The sequence below is a fragment of the Malaclemys terrapin genome, chromosome 10, assembly GCF_027887155.1.
Source record: "Malaclemys terrapin pileata isolate rMalTer1 chromosome 10, rMalTer1.hap1, whole genome shotgun sequence".
Classification (NCBI taxonomy): Eukaryota; Metazoa; Chordata; order Testudines; family Emydidae; genus Malaclemys; species Malaclemys terrapin.
Window position 1 is genome coordinate 26,468,212 of NC_071514.1, and position 26,335 is coordinate 26,494,546.

Here is a 26,335-nt window from a genome sequence, read left to right on the forward strand (position 1 = left end):
TCCGGATTTTCCCGGACATGTCCGGATTTTTGGTCCTCAAATCCCCGTCCGGGAGGAATTTCCAAAAAGCCAAACATGTCTGGGAAAATAGGGAGGCATGGTAAGGGGACCCCGAGTGCGAGTGGCTGCAGCAAAACTTACAACTCCCACGATCTGCCGGGGTACAGAAGCAGCGGGCGGCATCCGAACACGCAGTCGCCTCCTCCCTAGGCTCCAACTTTCCCGGCTCCCGCCACTCTCCATCGCGGCAGGGGCCAAAGCAACTTCCCCAGCACAGCAGCAGCCGGAGCCCGGGGGGCGGGAGGGAGAAGGGGGAATGCAGGGTGCTCAGGGGAGAGGGCGGAGTTGGGGAAGGGATTGGAATGGGGGCGGGGCACGGGTGGAGTTGGGGTGGGGAAGGGGCGGAGTTGGGGCGGGGCCAGGGCCCCCATGGAGTGTCCTCTTTTTTTTCAGTGTTGAAATATGGTAACCCTATTGTTACCCCTCTGCTCAGTGAGAGAGTAACTTGCTTGTGGTTAACTGGGTGTGGGTTCCCAGCCACCCAGACAATCTCCTCTGAGTGGAGCCCTTACTTTACTTTGCAAGTTAACAATACACGCAACCCAATCAATCTCTGAGACCCTTAGAAGCCTTCCCCTGTAGTGTCCAGCCCTTAATCACTGAACACTCTCAGAAGTTACCAGGTTTGCCACCCCAAAGGGTAGTGTACATACAGATGTGTTTGGTTCAACTGAGAGTCAGCTCCTATATAATATCACACTGCTGAGGCCTTGGCTACACTTACCAGCTAGTTCGACGGCTGGAAATCGAAGTTCTGGGTTCGACTTATCGCGTCTAATCTGGACGCGATAAGTCGAACCCGGAAGTGCTTGCCGTCGACTGCGGTACTCCAGCTCGGCGAGAGGAGTACCGCGGAGTCGACGGGGGAGCCTGCCTGCCGCGTGTGGACCAAGGTAAGTTCGAACTAAGGTACTTCGACTTCAGCTACGTTATTCACGTAGCTGAAGTTGCGTACCTTAGTTCGAATTAGGGGGGGTAGTGTAGACCAAGCCTGAGATACCATTAGAGTACAAACAATCATAAGTTTCTTAACAAAAACGAAGATTTAAGCGATAGTGAATAATGATAACAATGGAAACAGAAATGGTTTCACATAAAACAAATAGTATAATGTGCTTTCTAGAGTCTAAAGTTAACGTTAACAGGCTAAACCCTTGTCTAAAGTAGTTTCTCGCCTAAAACAATCTCCCAGTGTCTCTAACCAACATGGCTGGGCTTTCTCTTTCATTAGTGCAAAAAATGCAGTCCTTTTTTGCTTTCCTCAGTGAAGGACAAAGAGGTGTCCTTTTGCCGCCTCCTTATATCCCCTAAGTTCGTTGTTTGTCCCCAGAATCAGGCTGACACAACACCCCCTCCCTCCGTGTCCCTCCCCTTGGTTTATTCCCTGGTGTGCTGGCTCCATGTTGCCTTCATATACAGTGCCTGTTTTACATGTGAACTGATTCAGACTTGAAAACATACTTTTGATTCAGACTTGAAAACGTATTTTCCAGTACATATAGACAACTAATATCCATGCATACATCTTGCAACAATTATGAGGATCAGTATGACATAAGCTATTAATGGAGATCTCACTTGATTCTGCCTGGATAAATATTATCAAAGCAATGTGTGTGTGCATTGAGTTTGTCAGGCCTGTCAGGAGTTACTGTTACAGAACAGTGAACTCTTTGCTAGTTGGGACTGAGTGCTTTAGGGTTACACTTTGTCACATAACTATCCTTAATTTCCTTCACCATAGGGAGGCAAATTCTGTCTGGTACAGGTGCAGCTGAGCCCTAACCCCGTTAAAGGGCCAGATAACTCTGACAGGGTCTTACTGTTTATTTTGACTTTAGTAGTGCTGACCTACCCACAATCCTTTTACCCACAATTCATCTTCCTCTGGCAGACTAAAGCATTTGGCACTCTGTCTGTAGTTTGTAATTATTGTCCCCATCCCTCCTGTAGGTGATCTTATTGACATCTTATATTTAAAGAGACAATGCAAGTAAAAACAAAATAAATAGCTCTTGAAAACAGATTTTAATTTTGATGGTTCAGGTTTGTTCTTGTTTGATGTCTCCTTGAAATAAAACAGCTTTGGTGCATGTAATCTGGAGTTAGTAGCATTGGTGCTTCAGCTGGTATAATTGAAATATCAAATTTGGGAATATTCACAGTATATTTTCCATTTCCAGTGCTCAGCAGAGAATCTGTTTGCAATGCCATATGGTGGTGGTGAGTTTTCTGGAGCAAGCCAAAAGCAATGATACAGCAATGGCAGGATTGTTTAGTTAATTTTTGATAGCATAGTTAATCGATATTTGTACCACTATGGGTTCTGCAGATGAGGTGATAGATGTAAACGGAATTTGCTTTCAGAAGCCCTAAGAAACAAACACTATTTTAGATTAAAATGTGATGGAGTGATAGTATCCAGGCCACAGGATAGCAAAGCTGTAGGAAACAGTGACACATTTCCTTTTCTGAAAACAAATGTTGAAAGCCAAACAGATAAAAGCAGAGCTTGGACGCATGAGGATGTTGGAGCTTCTTCCACTGCTTTACCTATCTAAAAGCCCGTAATAGCTGGTTACGTTTCCTCTCCTGAGGCATACTACCATCCTCTTATTAGTAGGGCTGATACTAATTATTGGCTTCCGTCTGACCATTTGTGTGGGAGAGGTATGTACTTCCAGTAAAAAAGCTAGAGAAATCCAGAATAAGAGTGATGTTAAATCAAAAGATACTTCTGATGCCCTCTGCTGGACTCTTTCCAATTTTTCCGCATCCTCCTTGTAGTGTGGGGCCCAAAACTGGACACAGTACTCCAGATGAGGCCTCACCAATGCCGAATAGAGGGGAATGATCATGTCCCTCGATCTGCTGGCAATGCTCCTACTTATACAGCCCAAAATGCCGTTAGCCTTCTTGGTAACAAGGGCATACTGTTGACTCATATTCAGCTGCTTGTCCACTGTAACCCCTAGGTCCTTTTCTGCAGAACTGCTGCCTAGCCATTCGGTCCCTAGTCTGTTTTCATAATGTAATAAAATTAATAATGTAATGATAAATAATAATGTAATAATAAATAGTGTATAATAAGCATGTCATAAAAAAACCAAAGTATTTCCAAGATCACTGCTTCTATCATTTATGCTCAGGTAAGGGAGAAAATCCCTGGAAATATTCATTTTTAGGAGAGGGTTTGCAAGATTTGATATTTTCGTGAAAGGGGTTCACAGGTTGTTAAAGTTTGGGAACCACTGCAATACAATCACATCCCCTGAGTCAACACAGTTAGTTGGCAAAATGGCAAACTTTTGCTAAAATATATGTAAGGTTCATCACACCTGTTGGACACTAGTTCAAGAAATATGAAATCCTCTCTTTTCCTCCTCGCACATCGGAGTGTTCTCAACACTTCTAGGTTATGGTTTGGAGATCTGGAAATTTGGTGAGATGCTGCCATGAAATGCATGATTGATTAAAAAGGGGGCAAAAATATGCAGAAAATAAATACATTAAGAGTTTGTTTTTTCAGAATTTTCAGTGAGGTCTCTCCAGTGGATCTATCACTGTAAATTATTTGTATTTGTGGAGTGAATGTCAAAGTTTTTAAGTATCTCATTGAAAGTTAAAAGCATTTTACTTTTTAGGTACTTTGGCGGACCATGGGCCAAATCCAAAGCTCCAGATGCTTAAATCTTTTTATTTGCTTATGATGATGATGATGATGATTGTGGTGTGAAAAATATTTCTCTGGAATCTGGACCTTGACTATACCTTGACCAAGAAATTTGGACCTTGACAAATAGTAATTGACTACCCTGGTCCAGAGTATGAAGCAGTGGGCTAGGAGTAAAGGAACATGGGTTCTAGTCCTTATCTGCCATTTATTTGCTTTGAGACCTTGTGTAAACCATTCTATTTTCTGTGCTTCATTTTCTCTGTATTTAAATTGTTCCTTCCACCAGCTCTACAGAGGGAAACGTTATGTAAATGATCGGTGTTCTTATTTCTTATTAGTAAAAATAAGTATTGTGATTTTTGGTCAGCATGTACGTTGTGAAGGGTTGGATCACAGAAACCCCCTAGGGGCTGCCAACTGATGTGCCAAGACTACTTCTGCCCCTGCTTTCCTGCCCTGGCAGCTTGGGACTTCAGTGCCCTGTCTGATTTGAGCCAGACCCGCCAGCCTGCTGCAAACCCAGACCCAGGTCTGAACCACATCCCCTAACAGCTGTAGGCTTAATTGAAAGCAGCTTAAGAAGTGTTCCTGTCTTTAATACTCAGATGCCCAACTCCCAATGGGGTCCAAACCCCAAATAAATCTGTTTTACCCTGTATAAAGCTTATAGAGGGTAAACTCATAAATTGTTTGCCCTCTATAACACTGATAGAGAGACATGGACAGCTGTTTGTCGTCTCACCCCCCTCCCCCAGGTATTAATACATACTCTGGGTTAATTAATAAGTAAAAAGTGATTTTACTAAATACAGAAAGTAGGATTTAAGTGGTTCCAAGTAGTAACAAACAGAACAAAGTGAATTACCAAGCAAAATAAAACAACACGCAAGTCTAACCTAATACAGTAATAAAACTGAATACAGATAAAATGTCACCCTCAGAGATGTTTCAATAAGTTTCTTTCACAGACTTGACACCTTCCTAGCCTGGGCACAATCCTTTCCCCTGGTATAGCCCTTGTTCCAGCTCAGGTGGTAGATAGGGGATTTCTCATGATTGCAGCCTCCTTTGTTCTGTTCCACCCCCTTATATAGCTTTGGCACAAGGCGGGAATCTTTTGTCTCTCTAGGTCCTCCACCCACACTTCTAAATGGAAAAGCACCAGGTTAAAGATGGATTCCAGGTCAGGTGATGTGATCACATGTCACTGTAAGACTTCATTACCCACTTGCCAGCGCACACACATACAGGAAGACTTACAAGTAAAACAGAGCCATCTACAGACAATTGTCCTGGTTAATGGGAGCCATCAAGATTCCAAACCACACTTTGCATAATTACAATCGGCCTCAGAGTTATATTTCGTATTTCTAGTTTCAGATACAAGAATGATACATTCATACAAATAGGATGAACACACTCAGTAGATTATAAGCTTTGTAATGATACCTTACAAGAGACCTTTTGCATGAAGCATATTCCAGTTACATTATATTCTCACTCATTAATATATTTTCATAAAATCATATAGAGTGCAACGTCACATACATTTTCTCTAATTAACCAAACTTAATCAAAATTAAATCTTATCTGTATGTCTTTTTTCATAGCTGAAAACCTGTGTTAATCATGGAGCCATATTGTGCTGGTTTCAAGCATGTGCAACGGGACTGTGGAGTTCATCTCAAGCTTGCAAATGATGAGACACACAAAGCTAGAAATACACAACACTCCAAGCCTGGATCTTATGGTGTCAGTATTAGGGTCCAAGGAATCGATGGTCATCCCTACATAGTGCTAAACAACACAGAGGGGTGTTTGTCAGAAAACCCATCTTTATCTGAAAATGGGCTGCAGGTTGCATCTCAGACAATTAATAGGTCAGCTCCAAACTCCAATACTGCTCTTAAATTGGGGGAGAAAAATAGTGAAGAAATAAAGTTTCCTGGAACACAGTCCACACAGCCCAGTATGTTTAAAAGCCTAAAGCAAACCAATATCAATGAAGGAGAGAATGGAGTCTCAGATTCTAAATATGGAACATTAAAACCCTCCAATTTGTTGAACTTTCAAAGGCATCCTGAGCTTTTACAGCCTTATGATCCAGAAAAAAATAACTTGAACTTGGATAGCTACCAATCTTCTGTGTGCAATAAGTCTAAATCTCTTGCAGATGAAGGCAAGATTGAAACAAAGCCTTGGACTTCTTCATCTAAAGTAGTGACCCTACAGAAAACCCCACAGCTTGTGGAGTCAGCCAAATCAAATGTGAAAACAATACATTTGAATAGGTCCATAGCAGTGGAAGACCAAAATAAGCATGTGTCCAAGTGCTCCAGTGTCACTAGCACTCCAAATGAAGTGCATGTATTTGAGTCCCTTTCATCTAGTGGAGGATCCCCACATGTTAGCCCAACTGGCCAACCAGAAACAAGGAAAAGTAGACCAGATGTTCTTTCTTTCAGCAGACAAGATTCAGCTGGATCAGTATTGGATGGGTCACGAAGATCATCATCTTCAGCAACCACTCCAACTTCTGCAAATTCCTTGTATAAGTTTTTACTTGATGACCAAGAATATGCTATCTATGCAGACAATGTTAATCGACATGAAAACAGAAGGTATATCCCATTTTTGCCTGGAACAGGCCGTGATATTGACACTGGCTCAATTCCTGCAGTTGATCAACTAATTGAAAAGTTTGATAGGAAAATTGGTCCACAGAGAAGAGGTAGATCAGGAAAAAGGAACAGAATTCACCCAGATGATCGTAAAAGATCAAGAAGTGTCGACAGTGTACTGTCTTTAGGCCTGGAGGTGAATTCAGATTACTTAGATGAGTTTAGTAAAAATTTGGGTAAATCAACCGAGCACTTGCTAAGGCCATCAAAAATTTGCCTTCAGAAACAATTATCTCTTGAACAAAAGTTGCCTTCCCCTGATACACAAGTTGCTGCTCAAACTGTCAGCAAACTGCAACCGACTGCTCAAGACATTCAGAACAACCATTACAATTCATTGCAATATCATAAAGAAAATAAAGTTAATGGAGCGAGTTTGATGTTTAGGTCATCCACACTTCCGGTACAGAATAAAAAAGAAGAAGTTAAAACAGTAACTTCTACTCTCTTGTTGCCAAATCGAATTACAATCCCGCCCGACCCAGGAACAAAGAAGATCTTAATAAAAACACATTCTTCTGCCCCAAATACACAGGTAACTTTTCAATATGAAACATGTTGTCTCTTAAGTTACCTGCACTGTGTAAGTCAAAGCTGTCTGGTGTACACTGTATAAAATGCACATTTTCTATGGGTCAAATCCTGCAGTTTATCTTTAGACCAAACTCTCATGGTGTTTAGTGGAAGTTTGACCTCAGGAAGAGCTGCAGGATGGGTTTCAATAACAGTAAATGTAAACAGTTATTCTCTGGGTGAGGCTGTTTAAGGAACAGAGTCACATTCCTGTTTGGCGGAGGGAGAAGGGTGGGAATTAGGAGTGTTATTGTAAAAGAAATGTGTTAGTGATGCCTAAAACATACTCACTGCAGCAAATAATAACATTAAGGAAAAGGTCCAAATGTGCATATTTTTAAACAGGTGTCTCTCCTGTCTGCTGCATTGTAGTACGCTTGTTTCTCTCAATGGCCCCAAAGAAGTACTTGGTAATTTTAAGTAGTAAGATTTATAGTAAGATCAGTGACATTTTTTACGACTGTCAGAGTAAGAACAAGCACACTGTATCTTTCACTTATAAGGACTGATCTGAAACCCACTGAAGTCAATGGGAAAACTCCCATTGACTTCAGTGAGCATTGGCTCATACCCTCAATGAACTTCTTCTCTGGTAAAATTGCTACAGTAGAATATCAGAGTTACAAACTGACCAGTCAGCCACACACATCATTTAGAACTAGAAGTATATAATCAGCAGCAGTGACCCCCCCCCCCCCCAAAAAAAAGCAAAAAGCTTCTCAAAGTCGGGCCGCCGCTTGTTCAGGGAAAGCCCCTGGCGGTCCGGGCCGGTTTGTTTACCTGCCGCATCCGCAGGTTCGACCGATCGCGGCTCCCACTGGCCGCGGTTCGCTGCTCCAGGTCAATGGGGACTGCAGGAAGCGGTGCGGGCCAAGGGATGTGCTGGCCGCCCTTTCCGCAGCCCCCATTGGTCTGGAGCAGCGAACCGCGGCCAGTGGGAGCCGCGATCGGCCAAACCTGCGGACACAGCAGGTAAACAAACCGGCCTGGACCACCAGGGGCTTTCCCTGAACAAGCAGCGGACTGGCTTTGAGAAGCACTGCTGTACAGTACAGTACTGTATTAGACGTAAACTTCTAAAATATAAAGAAAAAGTAGTTTGTTTTTTTTAAAGGTTTCAGAAGATATGGAAACTGTTTCTGTGCTTGTTTCATTTAAATGAAGATGGTTAAAGGCAGCATTTTTATTCTGCATAGTAAAGTTTTAAAGCTGTTTTAAATCCAGTGTTCAGTTGTAAACTTTTGAAAGAACCATAACATTTTGTTCAGAGTTACAAACATTTCAGGGTTATGAACAGCTTCTGTTCCTGAGGTGTTGTAACTCTGAGGTTCTACTATATATAGGATGGAGAATTTCAAAGCCCAGAAGCAAAAGTGGGAAGCAAATCATTGAAAGAGTCTGTATTTTGATATCCAGCCTTGTGTTTTTAGGCAACTCCTGATCTGTTAAAGGGCCAACAAGATCTCACGCAACAAACAAATGAGGAGACAGCTAAGCAGATCCTTTACAATTACCTTAAGGAAGGGTTAGTAAACTTCATTAACTTTTATAGTAGAAATTGGAGATTGTACCAGCTTGAGGATCTTCATTTAATTTTTTGGGAGAGGTTGTTTGAAGTATGTACCTGTAATCTTCTGGATGTTTTTCAGATTCCTAATCCCCATAGCAGTCTGTTCCTATGTGTTTTATATTCAACATAAAATATTGTGATGCACAGAGAACAATTAAGTAGCAGCATATGGTAGCTGAAAAATTACCGTGGAGACTTCACCCTTAATATGAATATATAACAAAAAGAAAATTATTTAAAAACAACTTTTAAAATGTCTGTAAATATAGTTCTATACGTATCCAATGCAGACGTCTTTGATTTGTTATGCAGAGTTAGTTGCCACTGAGACCACTGTCTTAAGTAAAACACTACCTTGTATTGGATGGATGGATGATGTAATCCTTCTTTCTTAAAGAAGTTATAAATTAAATACACTATCGTTAAAATTAGACTGTAAACCAAAATGGATAGATTAATTAAAAATTATACTACTTCATTATTCTGAAGCTCAGCAATGTCCTTGAAGGTTACAAAGGATCTGAAAATTCCCATCTAATCAGAACTTGTATGCTGTATATTGTTCAGGATCAGATTAAATATACTTTTAAAAAAATTAAAAATAAATTTGTGGGTTGGTTAATTTAAAAAAAAACAAGTGTATTTCCTGTGGTGTCAAAGTTCAGAAAACATTTAAAAGCACAACACACAAATTGAGCAGCACAGAAACTATTTCTAAATTGGTGTATAAAAAGTGGACTGTACACCTAAAAGTCTGAGGTAAGTTCCCCTTGTCCTTTGCATCAAGTGCCTTCTCCAGGTGAAAGATTGTCACATTTTTTTTGATGTTGTCTATTCTGAAAGTAACCAATTAAAAAAAAGGGCAGGGGGCAGAGAATTTCTAACCCACACAATATACTTAACATTTCTATGCACGCCACCCCTCAAGCCTCCTAGGCTACTGATTTAGCAGAGTTTCTGGTAGCTGTGATATCACAGAATGAGGGTGTTGTGACAATTGGGACATAGCAGGCAGGACTATGAGGGACCTAAACTTTATTGTGTTAAAAGTTTCAGGCAGCTTGTTCAATAACTTATGTGCAGAACACCCATCATTGCTATCCTGGCCTTCAGCTCAGAATTGTAATAAAAGAGTCAAGTAATTGTCCAGAAAATATTTGCAATTAAAATTTTTTAATAATTTATTTAAAGTCTTTGTGGAATAGTAGTTTAAAATTTATTTTTAATTTGCTCCTAATTGATTTTATTATAATTTGCATGCTTGAGGTTTATTCCAGCCAGAGCAAAATAGTTGGTGTCCTAAATCATTGCATTGTTTACTTACATTGTGTCCATGTTTCAGAAGCACTGATAATGATGATGCCACAAAGAGGAAGGTCAACTTGGTTTTTGAGAAGATCCAGACTTTAAAGTCAAGAGCTGCTGGAAGTGCACAAGTAAATAATCAAATCACTTTTGTTTGTGTGTTTCATAGCTATAAAATAGTAAAGTACAGAACTGCGTATCATTGTCTAAAACCGTTTACATGGTTTGTAAAAGGAGACTAGGGTGTGCGTAATACACACAGTAGATGAGTTTGAAAAGATGCAAAAAAAGCTACAAGTTGGATTTGTATACTATGGCCCTGATCCAGCAAAGCACTTTAAGCATGTGAATATCTTCATTGACTTCAGTGGGACTACTTGTGCTTAAGGTTAAGCACGTGCTTAAGTAATTTGCTGGACTGGGGTCTTTGTGAAAGTTTACATACATTTTTAAATGTAAGAGTAGAGGAATCTGCCATGTAGGACATCTCTAAGTACATTTTGCAGTTGTGTGTCGGAGACCCAAATTAAGGAGTAACTAGGGTTGCCGACTGTCTAATCACACAAACCCAAACACCCTTGCCCTGCCCCTTCCCTGAGGCCCTGCCCCACCTCTTCTCTGAGGCCACACCCCACTCACTCCATCTCTTCTCCCCCCCCCCCCCCCCGCAATCACTTGCTTTCCCAACCCTCACTCACTTTCACCAGGCTGGGGCAGGGGGTTGGGGTAGAGGAGGGGGTGTGGGCTGGGGGGTGGGGCCAAGGGTTTCAGAGTGTTGGAGGGGGCTCCGGGCTGAGCCTGGGGCAGAGGGTTGGGGTGCAGGAGGGGGTGTGGGGTTCAAGCTCTGAGAGGGAGTTTGGGTGATGGAGGGGGCTCAGGGTTTGGGCAGGGGATTGGGGCGTGGGAGAGGGTGAGGAGTGCGGGCTCTGGGAGGGAGTTTGGGTGTGGGGAGGGGGCTCCGGGCTGGAGGTTGGGGTGCGGGAGAGGATGAGGGGTGCAGGCTCGGGCTGGGAGGTGCTTACCTCGGGCAGCGATGCAGCAGGGTTAAGGCAGGCTCCCTGCCTGCCCTGGCCCCACACCACTCTCAGAAGCGGCTGGCACATCACTGCGGCCCCAGGGATGGGGTCAGGCAGCTCCATGTGCTGCCAGCGCCCACAAGCACTGTCCCCACAGCTCCCATTAGCCGCAGTTCCCGGTCACTGGGAGCTGCAGAGTCGGCACTGGGGGCGGGGGCTGTGTGTGGAGCTGCCTGTCCACTTCCCCCGGGACTGCAGGAACATGCCAGCCACTTTCGGTAGCGGTGCGGAGCCAGGGCATGTAGGGAGCCTGCCTTAGCTCCATGGTGCCTCTGAATTTTCAGTGCCTAATATCTCCTGGTTTGGCTTCAGTAGCCTCTGGGATATAGGGTGTGATTCTGGGAGACTCCCAGTGAAACCGGGAGGGTTGGCAACCCTAGTAACATTAGGATACCTCACTACTGTCTGAAGGTTATGTTGTCAATACCTCTGTGGGTCAGTGCTGGGTTTACAATGGCACCAGTGGCCCATGCTCAGAAGGGGCATGCTCCGCTTGCACAGCATCCCGAGACCCCGCCAGCCTGCTGGCTCCCCACTGCCCATCACTTGCTCCTCAGGCCGAGGGCTCCTCTCTGCCCCGTGGCCCCACCCCCTTGTTCCTCTCTGTCCCCTGTCTGGACCCCAGTGCACCTCCGGCTCCGAGCAGTCTCTGTTTCCCACCATCTGTGGGGCCCCACCTGTCTCCCCAGAGCTGAGCCGCCTGGGACTGGTGCAGAAGCCTGGCCAGTCTCAGCCAGGTGGCGGGGAATGACAATGTGGGGCTTGGCTGGGCCCCTCCAGGCAAGTGGGTCCTGAGGGAGCCTGGGCGGGGCAGGTGCCTCGTCCCTCCCCCCGGGCTGTGAGCCCAGGCTGCCGCAGTGTCTGCTGCGTATGAAGCTCAGTGTGTGTTAGCATTGGGTGGGGATTCTTCTGGGGGTCCACGGGCGGGAGTGGTGGCTGTGCCCCAAGTTGGGCATAGGGGCACCAGTTTAATAATACTGCATAGGGCCCCATAAATCCTAAGGATGGGGCTGGTGGTAGGGCTGTGGGCAGAGGGGCGCTGGGCAAGGGTGTGTTGTGCAGGATGCTGTGCATTTGTGGGGAGGTTGGGGGAGGTATTTGGCATAGTGGATCCAGGGGGGCTCTGGCCAGAGGGAATCGGGAGGCGGGGGTGTTCCGGTGCTGGCCGTGGGTGCTGTGTGGCGCAGCATGGGCCTGCCCCCGAGGAGAAGGGGGGCCACTGTGTGTCTGGCAACTGCCGGTTTGTAAATGGTGTCCATGCCATGCCCATTGCCTCTGGCCAGCCCCTCGCTCTGGAACTAACGTCCCCATGCCATGCTCCATTGCCTACCTGGGGGCCCACAAATATGTTTAAAAGGTTAATCTGGCCATGCTGTGGGTGGGTGTTTGTGATATACTGAAGGTATTTTCCAGTGGTTGTGTCTATATGGTGGGAGAGAGAGGAGACTTGTGTGAACTCTTAAAAGTAATTCCTGCTGATGTCTCATATGCATTGAAAGGTGATTGTGTTAAAGGAAAGGTTGTTGTTTATTGCTGTTGAAAAGAATGCTGAATCTCCTCTCATTACAATGGCATGAATTGCTGTTTCTGCTGTGTGTGTTTTAAATATAGAATTTGTCTAGGATGTTGTTTAAAAGCAATAGTGCAGTAACATAATTTGACAGTTTGCATATTCAAAAAATAAATGTTACTATTACCTGCCAAGATATCAGTTGTGTTTTTTTAATTCTAAAAGAAACCTGAAAAAAGCCTATTTGTTACCATGTTATTGATCAGAGGACTGAATTTGAAGTACCTTATCAATTTATTTTATTTTAGATTATAGGGAATCAGATTGAAAATATAAAACACAAGTGAATAATTATAAAAAGTATCTGTCCAAAATCTGCCCTCAGAGCCATATACTCAACTCCCATTGATGTCTGTCAAAGGTGCACAAAGTAATCTGAGAGTGGAATTTTGCCTGACGTATTAGTGGTTTATTCAATTGTTGTTCATTGGGTTTTAGTTTTTTAGAGCTATACAACACACACCTAGTTCTTTTGAGATGTTTTCAATGCTACTGGAAATATGCCTTGAGCAAGCTGCAAGGAGTTGAATAAGAATTACATCTTTCAGAGTAGCAGCCGTGTTAGTCTGTATCCACAAAAAGAACAGGAGTACTTGTGGCACCTTAGAGACTAACAAATATATTAGAGCATAAGCTTTCGTGGGCTACAGCCCACTTCTTCGGATGCATATAGAATGGAACATATATTGAGGAGATATATATACACACATACAGAGAGCATGAACTGGTGGGAGTTGTCTTACCAACACTGAGAGGCCAATTAAGTAAGTGAAAAAAAACTTTTGAAGTGATAATCAAGCTAGCCCAGTACAGACAGTTTGATAAGAAGTGTGAGAATACTTACAAGGGGAGATAGATTCAATGTTTGTAATGGCTCAGCCATTCCCAGTCCTTATTCAATCCTAAATTGATTGTATCTAGTTTGCATATCAATTCCAGCTCAGCAGTCTCCCGTTGGAGTCTGTTTTTGAAGTTTTTCTGTTGTAAGATAGCCACCCGCAGGTCTGTCATTGAATGACCAGACAGGTTAAAGTGTTCTCCCACTGGTTTTTGAGTATTATGATTCCTGATGTCAGATTTGTGTCCATTAATTCTTTTGCGTAGAGACTGTCCGGTTTGGCCAATGTACATGGCAGAGGGGCATTCCTGGCACATGATGGCATACATCACATTGGTGGATGTGCAGGTGAATGCACCCCTGATGGTATGGCTGATGTGATTAGGTCCTATGATGATTATAGGGAATCAGCGCATCATCAAAGATCTACAACCTATCCTGAAAGATGATCCCTCACTCTCACAGATCTTGGGAGACAGACCTGTCCTCGCTTACAGACAACCCCCCAACCTAAAGCAAATACTCACCAGCAACCACACATCACTGAACAAAAACACTGACCCAGGAACCTATCCTTGTAACAAAGCCCGATGCCAACTCTGTCCACATATCTATTCAAGTGACATCATCATAGGACCTAATCACATCAGCCAATTATAAAAAACAAATTATCACTATGTTTTTTATTAGTTCTGTCAGTGGTTTAATTTAAGTTTTAAAAGGAAATCAAAAAAATAATATCTTGGACTTTTAGGATTAAACATCTCTGTTTATTTGTAGGTTTCTAATTCTTCAACTGAAGTCAAAGCATTGCTGGAACAAAAAACAGAGCTAACGAGCAAGGTTGCAGAGCTACAGAAAAAGCTGGATCTAGAAATTAGGGTATTATATTTTGTTACTTACATTATAAAGAATAGAAGTACTATTGCAAATGTGATGTTCTAAACAAGTGACAATCAACCTGATAAAGCTAACATTTTCTTTTATGTAAGATTTATGCTAAACTTCCCAGTAAGCATTCTGTCCCTAAACTAATGACTGTGAATGCTTTGTGTGCTTACGTAATATGGGGCTTTGAATTTTGGAACTTTTATGTGAAGAGAATATTGCTGGGGTTATGAGCTCAAGACTTAGAAGATTCTGTGGGTTTCTCATAATTCCTACATTTTAAAAAAATCATTATTTATATATCAGTAAATATACGGTAAATCATGCTAATATTCTCACATTAGTGAGTGGAATTTGCATAAGTGCTTAATATATCAGACAAGTGTGATCATTTTGCATCATATAGTTACACTTTTGCTTATATGGAAGATTCTTCTTTTTTTAAAGAGTGTGCTTTTCTAAAAATAATCGCTCCCCATTGTTTGCTTCACATAGCCCTTGGATGCCATGATGGAGAATTACATAAGTGAAACTTTCTTAAATAGCTGCAAAACTAAAGCTTTAAAAAAATCTTTGTAACTATGGTGAGACATGTTTGGCATAGGAGATATACTGTATTAATTCATGTAGTTACTGATAAAACAGGTATAGCGTTCGTTTTCAATCTGGAACTTGAAATGATTAAGTGCTAAAAAGCACTGAAGAGACTATGGAGGCAATTTAGCTGTAATAGATTATAGTGTGCTTTAAGTCTGTGATAGCGATCAGTGTAGTGGAGACTGACTGGCTAATACTGAGATGCCTTTCCTTTTCATATTTCTAATAAGAGTCCAGAAGCCATGCTTATCTTCTCCAATACAGGTCTTGTTATGAGATTTCATAGTCTAAGTAGTTTAATATTGTAATTGAAAAAGAATGAAGTATTGAGAGTGAATCTTTTCATACCTTTAAAAACAAGGCCTTTAATTTTGTTGTTAGCATTTTACCTCAGCTTAATACTTTCAATGTGTACAATTTAGAATCAGCAAAATGCCAAAGAAGAGAGAGACACTACAAGAGCAACTCTGAAAGATCTACAACAGCAACTTGACAAAAGTGTACAAGAAAAAGATGCCTTAAAAAAGCGTCTAGGAGAAAGTGAGAAGGAACTCAGGCAAAACTTAGAGGAGTGAGTTTCTTGTAGAAAACCTTTGTGGAGTTTGTTCCTCTATTAAATACTGCAGATTAAATTTATCTATCACTCCCTCCCACCTTCTGCCCCCACCCCCCAAGTTTATGCTTAGAAGACACTAATCCAATACAATTGCAAGTAATGCTATTTTTATTATTACCTGAAGTGTTTAAACTACTACCTCAAAACTGACTATCTGGGGGTATTTGAGGCAAAACTAAGATTTTAAAAAAAATTTAATATTAGTTTTAATGCGGGTTGTACTTATACTGCATGGTCATCCAGTACAGGTAGGTTTTTTAAAACACAGAAATGCATGAGCACTACAGCCAACAATGTTATCAATGAAAAACATTAAGTCTAAAATAAAGTTCAGTATTCCACATGTGCATATTTGCTGCATAAGAGAATATCCCATTTTTCCATTGGAGTGAAGACAAAGTCTCATTCTCCTCCTTTGTGGGGGGGATGACCAATATGCCCTGCACAGCTTCCACTATTATTGCCTCATTTGATCCCATCCCAGGCTGGGAGAGTGGGAGCAGAGTTTTATGGTACCTGAAAAACAATTTAACACCACTATAAACCTAAACATTTCTTTCCCCCCTTGATGAGACTTTTTCAAGTGAAGATGGAGCGGGAACAACACCAGACTGAAATCAGGGACCTTGAAGACCAGCTCTCTGAAATGCATGATGAATTGGATAATGCAAAGCATGCTGTGGATGGAGAGAAAGAGGTTTTGATAGAGGTTAGTAATAAAAAAAGCTCAAGAATAGTGTGCATGAGGATATCCTGAACAGTTGTATCTATGTCCCATTGAATGGGAGTTGTGGAAACAAGTATCTAATGTTAAAGATTGTCAGCTAGTAGATACTGGCTTCCCCTTTATATAGAGGACTCTGGAATGAGATATGAACTGCTTTGGTGTTTATCTTTCAACTTGTGGTCAGTGCTCTCTTTATAGGACATGAAAGTACACTACTGAGACACAGCAGACTAAGAAAACATAGTAACTTCCATGTAAAGTATTTTGTTGCAGTTTTAAAAATCGTCCAAACAAATCTGCTAGAGTTCTCAATAGAAAAGACTCTGATGAGCAGAAAATGGCTTGAGTAAAACTCCTGGGAGCTAAAGATATCCTTCATTTAACTACAAAAAGAAGAACAGGAGTACTTGTGGCACCTTAGAGACTAACAAATTTATTAGAGCATAAGCTTTCGTGGACTACAGCCCACTTCTTCGGATGCATATAGAATGGAACATATATTGAGGAGATATATATACACACATACAGAGAGCATAAACAGGTGTATGTGTGTATATATATCTCCTCAATATATGTTCCATTCTATATGCATCCGAAGAAGTGGGCTGTAGTTCACGAAAGCTTATGCTCTAATAAATTTGTTAGTCTCTAAGGTGCCACAAGTACTCCTGTTCTTCTTTTTGCGGATACAGACTAACACGGCTGCTACTCTGAAACCTTCATTTAACTGATTTGAAAAACACACATGCAATCTGTGGTGTGACAGATACAGCACAGTAATCTTTCAGGCCAATTATGTCCTTCATCATGGCTTTTATTTTCTGAGGATTTTAGCATGCAGCTTATAAGCTAGTTTTACATTGATAGAAAAGAAAACAGAGAAACACCTACAGTCTGGGCTCCCACCTCAGCCCTGTAGTGCAGTGGTCTCCAAACTTTTTTGATCGCTCACCCCTATCAGTAAAAAAAATTTTGAGCACGCACCCTCTGCTGCGCCAGCTCTACCATTTTTGCCAAAGCAAAAAAAAAAAAAAAAGGTGCTCGGACAAAGAAAAAAAAGCGCTCCTCCTGCCATGCACACCCAAGGATCCTCTTTGGCACCCCACTTTGGAGACCACTGCTGTAGTGAATGAGTGTGGCACCTTCATTGAAGGATCTTAATTCATATTTGTAAAATGGTTCAAGCCTCATATCATCCCTACAATGCAGGTAAGCCTTATCCCAGTTTTACAGACTGGAGTAATGAGGGATACAGAATGGAATAAAAAGGTAAGTGTGACTCATCCAAAGTTACAGTGAATCTGGGGCTGATCCAGGAATAGAGTTAAGCTCTATCTACTAGAGCACATTTCTTTTAATACAAGACTATAAAGCAAAGCTGACCACAGCAAAGCAAGTAAGAAGCACATTGTTGCTTAAATATGCATGTAGATTAATAAATGAAAATGTTACTTCGGAGGTGGCCGTAACAAAAATATGTAAGAACAAAAACATGCAGGAGGAGTAGAAAAGAGATCTGGAGAGCAGTACCCAACCATCAACAAACATCTAGGAGATTTACTGTGCTCTGTGTGAACATTAGCAAGGCCTGCAAGAGAAGCAGCAGAGCCAGTTGAGATGACACAACTGAACCAAGGAGAAGATATTTTATATCATATCCTGTAACTGAAACACCATAGTTGTATAGAAACTGATTATGCGCTTCCCAATATCCATTTGCTAGAACCAGATAAAAAAGAGGTGTTTTAATTTGAGGGTTTTCTAAATGTTTTTAGGAGCTGATGCAAATGAAGCAGGATCTGCAAGAAATATTCATGACAAAAGAACAACAAGAAGAAATATTGAGAAAAAGAGAACGGGAACTGACCGCTCTAAAAGGAGCGTTGAAAGAAGAAGTATCTAACCATGACCTGGAGATAGATAAACTTAAAGAACAACATGACAAAGAACTTCAGAATCTAAGAGAGGCTCTAGAAGAAGCAAGAAAGGTGAGCTTAATGGTGACAATGCATCTTTGTGAGGAAAAAATTAACCTATGCCAGGCTTTTTGGATTATATGCTTTCAAATCCTGCTCTGACCTCAGCACAATAAATAGTTAAAGTTTTGAGCTAGATCGGGGTGGCCAACCTGTGGCTCCGGAGCCACATGTGGCTCTTCAGAAGTTAATATGTGGCTCTTTGTATAGGCACCGACTCCGGGGCTGGAGCTACAGGCGCCAACTTTCCAATGTGCCGGGGGGTGCTCACTGCTCAACCCCTGGCTCTGCCACAGGCCCTGAAGCTGCCATGCCCTTGCTCCTCCCCCTCCGTCCTGGAGCCTCCTGCGTGCCAGGAAACAGCTGATCCGGAGGTGTGGGGAGGGAGGGGGAGGCGCTGATCGGCGGGCTGCCAGTGGGCGGGAGGTGCTGACCTATTACTGTGGCTCTTTGGCAATGTACATTGGTAAATTCCGTCTCCTTCTCAGGCTCAGGTTGGCCACCCCTGAGCTGGTGCATATCAGTGTAACTTCACTAATTTCTGTGGAGCTATGTTGATTTACAATAGATGAAATTCTGACCCAAAGTCAAACAATTATTTACCACTTGCTTAATTTTGCTTCTCTGTAGACTGTGAAAGAGAGTGTCTGACAGAAAGATGTGGTAGACCCAATGGCATGACTGAAACACTGAGGGTTGCCTTTAGATTGTCAAATGCATCTTGCTCACCAAAGATGATAATAAGGTGGTCTTTCTGGATAGGACCAGGAGCCTTTCTGAGAAGTGTGAATCTGGTGCTGTTCTCCAGAGGGATCCTTCCAGAAGCTTATCAGACTACAAAGCAACTGGGAGACTTTGTACGCTTCTTCTAAGTGTTTTCATAAAATTTGAATTTTGTTCTTAAGGCAGGAGGCTGGTGGTGTCTCAGATATCCACTTCTTTCATTTTATGTCAAATGTGTCCATTAAGTTTGGGAGTTCTGAAATGAAACATATCATTGACCTTTCCCAAAATGGTACCACCCGCCCTGTGCATAGTATTGTGATCATAGTAGACAGGAATCAGTTATGTTTAGGGAGAGGAGGGATTGCAAAATAGTTTTGCAGGCCCAATCAAAAATGCTCAGGTTAGCTCTGAACTACTCATCTGATCCACATACCTGTTGGTACTAGGTGACTTGTGGGTATCTTAATATTACTGGACCAAAATATACTGAAAAATGAAAATAAAATTAGGCTTTTGAAAGAAGGCTCTGTTTTATGTCTAGTGTGAGGGGGAAAAGACATTTATAGAAAACGTGAAAGGCATTGTATATTTGTTATTTGATACAAGTACAATTTATCTGAATGGTTTAAAAACTGAGAATTTTAGATGTTTACACACATCAGTTTATTTATAGAGTGCAGTACCTCTTGTTGAGTTTGTCTGGCTGACCAAATTTGTCATTTTCCTTTATCTGCATGCTTATATTGAGATATTTGCTTCACAGTGAGCTGCTTCAAGTAAATTAGTCTTTTTTTTTTTTTTTTTTTTTTTTAAAGAGAGAGAGAACTGGAACTCTTAAAATCATTTTTTTTATTATACAATAATTGTTGTGACAGCTGAACCCCAATGAACCATCTTTCAAAGGTACTCCATAGTAATTTACTGTATTTCAGTTATGGGGCTGTAATTGCAAATGACAGGAAATGAATGAGTAGTCTGTTCGGTACAACAATAAAGCAGTCTGGGAAACAGCTCTATAACTGGGTTGCTGTGGCTAAGAGGTAGTTTATAAATAGCTATTCTTTACTTGCCTGGCATAGACTCTGATAGTTTAATCTGATGTACAAAAGTGAAACTCAATTCATTTTCATTGCTCTAAGGGCACCTCCTGCTCTGTCTTTTTACTTTCAGTGATTTTCTGTTATTTAACTAAAACAGTTTATCACAATGGTTACAAGCATTTTTATTCCTCAAATGATTAGCAAGCAAAAACCAGATGCAAAGAACATTTGACTAAGACCAGTTGTGGTATATTTGACAGATCATCTATCAGGAGACTATAACTTGCCTTTCGAGGGGGATAGACTCTGCTGTAATGGGTCATTTCCATATCTTGACTACTATTATCTTATATATGACTCAATTTATTAGTCTCACAACTATGTGGTGGATACACAACCATCTACTATGAAAAGCATAGTTTATATAAGAGAAATTGTGTTGACCTGTTTAAGTGTTGTTTGCATTATTAGAGCATGGACAGATTTACATTGTAGGATAGGATACAGGAAGTTTACATTAAAGGCTGCTGAAAAGAGTCATTCTATTGTATGTAATGAATCAAGCAGATGTGTAAATACTGTAGGAATAGTTTACACATAGGAGGAAGGAATACTGGTATCTTGTACATGGGGCTACATAGGCCTCAGTGTGCATACAGGGTTGTTTGTTTTCGTGTTGCATCCCTGGCCTCACATTCCCTGTACTAAATAATGTTGTTTATAATTTGTCCTAGCCCTAAAAGGAACTGTTTTCCCTGGAAACAGGATGGGATCTTCGTAGCAATCCTAGATCAATAGAAATGTTTCCACTCTTGGAGATACCAAGTGGATTGGCAGGTAGAGTACTGAGCTCTTACAGTCAGGGGCGGCTCCAGGCACCAGCGCGTGCCTGGGGCGGCAAGCTGCGGGGGGTGGCCTGCTGGTCACTGTGAGGGCGGCAGTCAGGCTGCCTTTGGCGGCATACCTGCGGGAGGTCCGCCGGTCCCGCGATTTCAGCGGCAATTCGACGGCAGGTACGCGAAAGGCGCGGGACTGGCGGACCTCCCGCAGGCATGCCGCCGAAAGCTGCCTGACTGCCGTGCTTGGGGCGACAAAATACATAGAGCCGCCCCTGCTTACAGTATGCATGACTAGCACACCACTTGTATGTCTTTCATACCAGGTTAGAACATAGGGTAATCTGATGGGAGTCCAGAGGCAGATGTCTGTCACATGTGCAGCTCTGTACATATGCTTACTGATTTGATGGTTGGTTTTGCCCCAGATCATTGGTAAATCATGGTGTGATGATATTTAAGTATTGAATTAAGGTTTCCTTTCATGGTTTCTATATTAAGATCTTCATTGTCTTTCCTGTAACAACCTTCCTCCCTGACTTTTGTGTCCCATCATTGCTTTAGTTTTCATTTTGGTGTCCCTGATTGACAGTCACACTTGCCACAGAGAACATTATTTCACTTGTCAGTGAAATGCTCCCAGACTCTCAATAAGACAAAGAGAAGACACTGGTTTTCCATTTAATAATACTTCTGCACTTCTATAGTACTTCTCCATCCAAGGGTAAATAGCATTTTACACATACTAATTTAATGGCATCTCTCTAATGACGGTCAGGGATGTAGAAGTAAGGAATAAGAATCCCTTTGCCAGCCTCTAAAATGCAGTCCTCTCTGCTGTGGAATGCAGTGTAGTGCAAAAGAACACTACACAGCAGTTTAGGGAAGAAGGTGGAGAATTTTGCCCAATAGATAACAATATCAGTGGGAGTTTAGGGAGGCAGCATGTAATTATCTGAGTTGGAACTTGGTCAGCACAAGACAACATTGCTACTCTTATGAAAAGTCCGATGGAAACTTTAATGATCACATGTTGGCAGGTCAAGTAAGTTTTATGACACTTTTCCAAAGACAGCACCTCCAGTGGGTTCCCCTTCCTTGTTGTTTTTAACTGTTAAGCACCACCAGTGTGCTCAGTGCAGTAGGAGGCACGGAAGAAGACAATAATCCCTGTTCCAAAGAGTTTACAATCTTACACAGAAAGAATACAAAAACAGAGTCCTTTTTTGGGTCTTTTTTTAACTGAGTATTCTTTTTGGTAATGGGTGGGTGACAACTATTTTGTGAAATTACGGTAGCATTTTACACTTCATTGGGGGGAAATCAGCTGCATGTGGATTCACAATGCCACAATCACCACTTTCTTGAAAACCTACTGTCCCTTAGAAGTGTCTCTAGTCTAAGCACTGAGCAGGCCAGTTCCTGCCTACCTTGTGAGATCACTGTCTCTATTTAAGTTGAATAATGTAATGCTTGGTTTAAAAAGCAATTCCAGAGGTGCAATCTTCAATTGTAATTGATGCATCCATGTTAACTTGCCTTTGGAGAATGTTTTTCTAAAAATTCTGCACTAATTTATTTTCTGAGTCTTTAAAGCATAAAACATATGACTCTGTAATAGAATTTCATAATCTCCAAAGTGCATCACCATGAAACAAAGTTTTTGCACATGTAAAAATCTACTTAATGATCTTGGCAAGTCATTAGACAAAGTCTACAAGGTCCAGATTATAGGATCAGTCTTTCTGTAAACACCCTGTGAAAATATAGAGTGTAATTTATTTATTTTTTGAGGCTCTCTTAACCTACTGTATGTTTTGTTGCAGGCATATTATCTGAAAGTAAGTCCAGTGCTTGTGTCTTGTATGTCTGTCTGACAATGCCATCAGGTCCTTAAATCTTTATCAGTAGGGTAGCAGTGTCTGCTTACTTATTTTAAGGTGGCTCTTGTCTCAACAAATAGTTATGGCTCATCCTAGTTAAGTTTGGTAAGATGGGGATGGAGAGGAAACTTATTCAACAAGTTACAGTACAAGCTTAGAACATTAGTTAATATTTTACTATATTCTTTGCGTCTACTTATGACCTTGACAAAACTGTTGGCGTAAACCAATCTGAGCATGTCAGGATACGTAGCTAAGAAGATAATATGACACTGAAATAACTATTTCTTGAGAGGTTAATTCTTTCTCTGATCTTGCTATTGTAACCATGTTAAATGCTCAGTATTAGGTCCTGTTTACATTACGAAATAAAATTGTTTGTTTAGTATGTTCTGTGTAACAAAGGTATTACAAACACAGGCACTGAATGTTGGGCTGGAATCTTTTGTTCCTTTTCCCAGATGAAAATCCAAGTAGTTTTGAAAATGATATTGGGTATATAACACAAAACAGTGAAAGTGTTCCTGGCTAGAAAAAATATTCAGCTGCAGACAGGTGGTTTGATTTTATTTAAAACATTTGTTCTTCAGTTGTCCTATTTTGAGGTGGTCACTTACTAGAAAACAATTGGTAAAGAGATTATAGTTGTTAATGGAGGGGAAAATACTGTATGATCTTGTACTTAGATATATGTGCTTACCTCCTGTAATGTAGTGAGGATTCAGGGTAGTTGCAGCACATACCACTCTGGGATCAGAGATAAACATACCTTTAAAACTCTAGTTAATGACTGACTAAGAACCAGTAACCTCCAAAAGCACAGTAATATGTTAAAACAGCCAAGTTTCTTTTTGAAAAGAGGGGAATCCTAAATAAAAACAATAACCGTTAGAACTGTAATAGATTTGTCATGTAGTTATAACTGCCTGCCATCACTACTTCTCTTGGGTTTGGTTCTCTTAGTATTTCAATTTGCTTTCACCCAATCTTTCTGTTCCCCTTTACTGAAGTCTGGATTTTTGTCATCTATCCAATAAAATTTTGCACTTGTTAGCGCTTTTCATCCCAAGATCTAACAGCACTTTATAAAGTAATGTGCAAGTTTAAATGATTTGCACAAAGCTGCAAAGTGGAAAAACAAGAGAATTGGGAATAGAAATAAAGTCACATTATTCCTAGTCATGAGCTTTAATGACTAGATGACACTGCCTCAATAATTAATCCTACTTTAGGGGGACTTGTTTTCACCATAAATATACAGTGTTATAACTCAAGTGTTGCCCCTAACTTGAGTCCCATCCACACTTATACCTTTAACTTGAGTGTGGCTGTGCTTTTAACTCAATTTAGCTGGCCCTTCAAGGAGTACAGACTATAGCTTGTGTTAGCACAATTTGTCAGTTGCTAATACTTTCACTTTTTGCTGCTAATCCAATCCCTTTGCAGTTCGCATGTTTGTTCACCATGTGGCAACTCTCACTGAAGGTAGGCTAACTTGAGAGCCGTTAACTTTGCAGAACGATTTTCTGTCTGAAAATGCAGTTTCAGCAAAATCCAAAATTTTTCATGGGAAAATATTCTTTTCTCCATTGGGAAAATTGAAATGAAATTTCATTAAGGTGGGCTCACCCCAGATTGAATATTTTTGAACCCACCCAATACCATGAAACATTAAACTTAATTTTCCTATCACATTGTCTATGGGAGTTGTAGTTCTGGCCTCCATTCTCTCCTACTGGCCCGACACCTTGGAGGACTATCTCCTATTAGGTAATGTGCTAATTAAATCTGACTGAGTTGTGTGATGCATTATGGGAGATATGGCCCAGCCAGGGAGCCAAGCCTATAGGAGAGAATAAGGGCATCAGACTCTCAAACTACAACTTCCATAAGACAATGTGCCACAATGGGAAAATGCAGCTTAATGATTGAAGTGTTTTGAGTCAGCAAACTTAAATGAAACATTTCAATTCTGGGAAGGTCAAAATGTTGTGCATATGCATTATGATAGTCTTTAATTACATTATCACATACATTTTTATTCTACTTGACCTCTGCCTTATTCGATGCATAGAATGGATGGTACTCAGTGAACAGCTATTCCATATTTTTGTTTTCTTCTCATTGTTCATCGTGTGGTCCTAGGCTTTTTTTACTGCACGCAGTTCAAACCGTGCTCTGAAGACAGAATTATTCATTTCCTCATGGGCTTTTTAATGGTGCTTATCACTACAGTATCTGAGTGTTTTACAAATGTGAATTAATTTATCTTCACAACACCCCTGGGAGGTGAGGGGGTGGTAGATGGGGAACTGAGGCACAGAATTAAGGTCAAGAGTATCCACTAATTTTGGGTGCGCAATTTGGGACATGTAGGACCTGATTTTTCAGAGCACAGCTTCCGGTGAGCCTGGTGCCCACCCCAGTGCCCTGCAGCTCCATGGATTTAAATTTTTTATCCACACAGGGCTTTACTTACAGGAAAGTCTCCGTCCTGTGCCAAGTGAAGTTAGTGGTAAAATTACCAACACCTTCTAGGGAAGTACTATCAAGCCCTGTGTTTGTAACCTGGGTCATCCGGTGGGGCCTACTTGCCTAGGTCCAGGGACCACTCTAAATCTATTTATTATGCAGGACAAAAGAAAAATAAACTATATGTTCTTAACAGTAACCTTTACTCGGGGCTTGTCTACATGCAGAGTTGTACCAATTTACCTCTTAATTAAAACAGGTGGAAATGGCTGGGTGGACACGCTTATTTCAGTTTAAATTAAATGGATTAGGAACACGTTTAAACTAAACCAAAATAAGCCTTAAACTGAAATAAGCACCCACGCAGCCTTTTGTACCAATTTACATATACCAGTGCAAATTTATGTGTAGAAAAGGCCACAGTATTTTATAGTATATGTTTTCAGGGTAGAAGTGGGAGAGGGAATATTTCTCTCTCCCTGAACATGTGCTGTGTGTCCAGAGGGAGCACAGCAGAAGCTTACCACGGTGTATGTTCCTGCCCTTTAAATATCTCTCATTTTCTGCAGGATGTTAGTCTTCAATTTATTTTTTTAAAACAGGGATTTTGTGTTCATTTGGATGAACCTTGTAGGCAGGAATTTTCCCACAGGAGAATAGGACTTTTAAAGGGCAGTGCTGTCATCATGGAGTTCTACTTATTGTGGAGCTGAGGCGCTTAAATGTAGCCTTAGGTAGGGTTACCATATTTACAAAATAGAAAAGAGGACACTCCACGGGCCCTGGCCCCGCCCCTTTTCCACCCCCTTCCCCGCCCAACTCCATCCCTTCCCCGCCCCTTCCCCAAAGTCCCCGCCCTAATTCCCCCTCCTCCCTCCCAGCCATGCGAAAAGGGCTGCCCGAGCGCTACCGGCTTCACGGTTTGCCGAGCAGCCTCCAGACCCTGCACCCCCGGCCAGCGCTTCCCCAGCACAGCTGGAGCCCGGGAGGGGAAGTGCCCAGCCGGGGGCGCAGGGTCTGGAGGCTGCCCGGCAAACCGTGAAGCAGGTAGCGCTTGGGCTTCGGGCAGCCCCCATGCCTCCGGACCCTGCGCTCCCGGCCGGGCACTTCCCCTCCTGGGCTCCGGCTGCTGTGCTCCTCCCCGGACTCTTTGGCTCTGTTTAAGAGCCGAGCTGCCTGAGCGCTACCAGCTTCGGGCAGCCTCCTTGCCTCCGGACCCTGCGCC

The 26,335-nt window shown here is 41.8% G+C and overlaps 1 protein-coding gene across 4 annotated transcripts in view; it reads left to right on the top strand.

The window, feature by feature from the left end:
- Positions 1 to 26,335, top strand: part of CGNL1 (cingulin like 1) — a 137,309-nt gene that overhangs the window by 38,543 nt on the left and 72,431 nt on the right. For 3 of the 4 annotated variants that reach the window (XM_054041490.1, XM_054041492.1, XM_054041491.1), the window contains exons 2-8: positions 5,347 to 6,952; positions 8,421 to 8,515; positions 9,903 to 9,996; positions 14,130 to 14,231; positions 15,257 to 15,405; positions 16,024 to 16,159; positions 17,953 to 18,165. In XM_054041490.1, the coding sequence (XP_053897465.1) occupies positions 5,366 to 6,952; positions 8,421 to 8,515; positions 9,903 to 9,996; positions 14,130 to 14,231; positions 15,257 to 15,405; positions 16,024 to 16,159; positions 17,953 to 18,165 (2,376 nt within the window). In that variant the 5' untranslated portion in view covers positions 5,347 to 5,365. The remainder of the gene's footprint in view (positions 1 to 5,346; positions 6,953 to 8,420; positions 8,516 to 9,902; positions 9,997 to 14,129; positions 14,232 to 15,256; positions 15,406 to 16,023; positions 16,160 to 17,952; positions 18,166 to 26,335) is intronic. The other variant, XM_054041493.1, reaches the window with a different exon arrangement.